The sequence below is a fragment of the Propithecus coquereli genome, unplaced genomic scaffold, assembly GCF_000956105.1.
Source record: "Propithecus coquereli isolate 6110/MARCELLA unplaced genomic scaffold, Pcoq_1.0 Scaffold292, whole genome shotgun sequence".
Lineage (NCBI taxonomy): Eukaryota > Metazoa > Chordata > Mammalia > Primates > Indriidae > Propithecus > Propithecus coquereli.
In genome coordinates, this window is record NW_012148530.1 from 279,245 (window position 1) to 283,163 (window position 3,919).

At 35.6% G+C, this 3,919-nt stretch overlaps 1 protein-coding gene across 1 annotated transcript in view; it reads left to right on the top strand.

Moving 5' to 3' along the window:
- Window positions 1–3,497, top strand: part of HCRTR2 (hypocretin (orexin) receptor 2) — a 181,654-nt gene extending 178,157 nt beyond the window's left edge. The window contains exons 8-9 of the mRNA XM_012648723.1: window positions 1,041–1,266; window positions 3,443–3,497. Of these exons, the coding sequence (XP_012504177.1) occupies window positions 1,041–1,266; window positions 3,443–3,497 (281 nt within the window). The remainder of the gene's footprint in view (window positions 1–1,040; window positions 1,267–3,442) is intronic.
- The last annotated feature ends 422 nt before the right edge of the window (window positions 3,498–3,919 follow it).

The window sequence follows — 3,919 nt, forward strand, 5'->3', positions numbered from 1 at the left end:
TGGTAATTTTATGTGGAAGAATAGCAATTTATTTTATTGCACACTTAATAAATTATGTAAATCTTCCAACTTTATCTTTGGCCTTCTGGTTGCATAGGTTAAAAAGACAATTCGATTTTTTTAAAATGACTTTGTCTTAAAATAATGATTGCACAACAACAGGACTAAAGCTCTGAGCCTTACACTAAGCAGGTAAAACCTATAAGGAAGTTGTGATAAGAAGTGTTTTAAGCAGAAGCCACGGAACCAAGTCAAAATCCTGGTACGGGGTTAAGAGTGCATCGGGGAGGCAACTGATAGTCTCTGAGAACTTGTTGTATACCTTCTACTGTGCTAGGCCCTTGAACATCCATCTTCTCATTTAACCACTTAATAACTCGTTTATTCATTCACTGAGGCTCAGAGAGGAGAAATGATGATTCACAGTGCTGTCATTCACTCTAATAAAGGTGATTGTTTCATTTTCATAGTTCTCTACTTTTCCATCAGGAATTTAAAGACAAGGAACACATCGTAAAGTATTGTTTTCCCCCTTTCAGTTTTTTGTTCTGCCTTATGTAGCGTATAAAAGGGAAATTTTTCTAGATATTTTTCTAGATATCTTGTGGAATTAAATGTGTCAGTAGCAGTTTTTCAGGTAATATCTATATAATTTTGGCTATGTATGACATAGGTTTCGTTGTTTTTGAAATAGGTATCCCTGGGCATCCTTCTACTGATGGCCACTTCTATTATAGTTGGATGGTTGAAATATACCTACATTCACAAACACATGAGGTTTGACTATAAAGGAATGAAACAAACTTCAAGCATCACACATGAAAAATGCTCTTGTTATTTGATGGAAATACATCATTGTTTCAAGAGTCTACCAAGCTTCCAATAAACTCAATTTCCTTTTTCTATTTTCCCCATCTTTGCAAAATATTACACCTCATCGTTAGTTTGGCTCAGGGGAGCAACTCAGTTGTACCCTATTCATGATTTGTTGAAACAGTTATGTATAATTCCTTTTCCTTTCCTTCTCCCTGGTTTGCCAGGAAAATTTCGAGAGGAATTTAAAGCTGCATTTTCTTGCTGTTGCCTTGGAGTTCACCATCGCCAAGAGGATCGGCTCACCAGGGGACGAACTAGCACAGAGAGCCGGAAGTCCCTTACCACCCAGATCAGCAATTTTGATAACATATCAAAACTTTCAGAGCAGGTTGTGCTCACCAGCATAAGCACACTCCCGGCAGCCAATGGAGCAGGGCCACTTCAAAACTGGTAGAATAATTTATTCATATGACAAGGATACCTGAGTAAAACTATTCTTTTTAAAAATCACTGGAAACAGAAATTTTATTATCCTAATGATCTGAAGCTAAAACTGCTTGTGGATCTTTTTGATTTTTTTTAATCTATTGCTCTTTGGAAATAAAAAAAAGTCAGTTTAAAATAATCTCTCAACTTTTGATTTAAATGTGTTAGAAGTTTAACCTTCAACTGAACTTATTTCAGGCTATTTCACTTTTAGTTTCTTGTATTATAATTTGCGTCAATTAAATGTTTGAACATTTCTAATTCTTCTTATAATCCTTTGTTATTTTAATCTCTCACATTCAAATTTCTAAAAATTACCAAAAGTTATCCATTGATTTTCTTTTGGCTACTAAATGAAGTAGCAATTACTAACTTAATTGACAACAGACATATGTTAGTTGACTTTATAGTTTTTAAAAAAATCACAAGAGACTGTGGTTACAATGTGACATCTGAGAAAATATTTATATAGAAAATAGCATATTAGGTAATTCAAAAACTATCTTTCTAAACTACATAAAGTATATACTACCAAACTTTTTTTTTCCATTAATTTTATCACTCATTTACATAATTTTCTCAGGTTTGTAAATTGACCATTGCTAACATTTCTTGTCTCATATGGCCAGTAAGATTTTGAATTAAAATAAAAGTTTTTGAGTAACTATTAATGCATAATAATTTCCATCTCTAAGGAAAGACTTTAACATTTAAGAATAAGATAAAATCACATTATTTTATTCTCCTAACCAATAAATATGATGTAGTCAGCCTTGCTGGATTAAGTTAAAAATGCACCACTGTGCTAGGTGCTAGGGAATGAGGTAGGGGTGAATGTAAACTTGCCTTCAAAGGAGTTGTAGTCTAGTGAGGGGGACATGTTCACAGAGGGCAAGGCAGTAAACAACTTGGGGGGACGATTCCTGGGCATGACAGAGCAGTGAAGCCACCAAGGACAGTGGTCCTCACTGGAACCTTGGTTGTACAATTGCACTTTGTTTTTTTCCCATTTAATTACAGTGACGGTCAATGTCAGCAAATTTCACCTGGGCCTAGGGCTGAGTACCAGGTGGCTAGAAGAGTAGAGAGGCTTACTCTTAACTCCCAAATGAATAAGACTGTTCTATATTTTATACAAATGTAAGATTGGGGAGTCAAAGCCTTGAATATTTCAAATTTGTTCCTCTGCAAAATTTTTCTGCTTCAAATATTCATCTTAAATTAAGTTAAAAGTAAGAGAGGTATTCATGAAAAGATCTTTTTCATCTCATAGCAGCAGGTGTTCTGATTGTATTGAAAAACAGATATGGAGCATGGTATTTAAGAAAGATTTTCACAGAAGATAATTAATATATATTTTCCAACTCATCAATCTCAGAGAAAAATAATACAACCAAATTATCAACAATTTTTTTTTCAAATCTTAGTATTTGAGATTTTGTTACCTTGTGCCTTTTACTACGCAAAGCAAAAACTACCCTCTTGTATAAGGTTTATTGAGATTATATTGTTAAATATCAGCACTATATTGATGGAAGCAAAGTATTTTAACTCTCTCCTTTCTCCCCTTTGTACATTTGAGAACTTATTTATGCTGCATGAAAGGAGAGTTGTAATTTTCAGATTGTGATGAAAGCACTTTAAATAGTTTGAGGATAACTTCAAATAGCATTGACATATGCCTTAATAGCCAAGTATTAGCTCAGAGTAAGAGTAAATTCTTTAGACCCTAATATACCTAGTTCTTACCATTTGAGGGAGGTGGGAAGGGAGGGAAAAGAGAAAGACAGAGACTGGGAGGGAAAGGGGGAGGGAATGAGTAAGACTACCTCGGAGAGGCAGCAGTTGTGACAGATCAATCAGATGTCAGAATTCCTTTGTTCCAGATCAATGATGCTCAAAGTGTACTTCCGAACCCATCAGCATCAGCATCACCTGGGAGCTTACCAGACATGCAAATTTCCACCCTATCCCAAACTTCACTAACTAGAAACTTTGGGAGTGGTATTCAGGAATCTCTGTGTTAACAAGCCCTACAGGTGATTCTGAAGCATCCTAAGAGTTGAGAGCCATTGCTTTAAACCATCCCACCTGACATCAGTTTAATAGCCTGTGTGAAATAAAGTCTTTTACTGCACAGGTATCTACAGCAGGGGCCACCGTCATCGCTACCGTCAACCTGGTTGGAGGTCTGAAAGAAGAAGCTGAGTATCAGTGTCGAATCTCACCACTGTCATCTCACTCAAAGACATAATGGTTTACAAAACAATTGCTACTGTGTTACATGTGCAGTGTGAAAGTAGACTGGTTTTTAGGCACTGGTGTACTGTATGTCCACCTGGATGACTTGAGTTTTTAACTAAAACTTTCAAATCCCCCATTTTGTTTACACTTATTAAAATTCAAATTTAGTGGAAGCGGTTTCTAAGAATGATCATTACCTGGAAGGAAAAATAATAAAGTAAAACTGGTACTTACAAGAAACTCTGGGAATGGAATAATAGACCACATACATAGCACTTGACATATGGATCCAGGAATGCTAAGAGGTCTGAATTTTGTATGGTTACCTTAGGACAAATGGTAAAGAAGCAGGTGTTCCCAAACCCTGCCGATC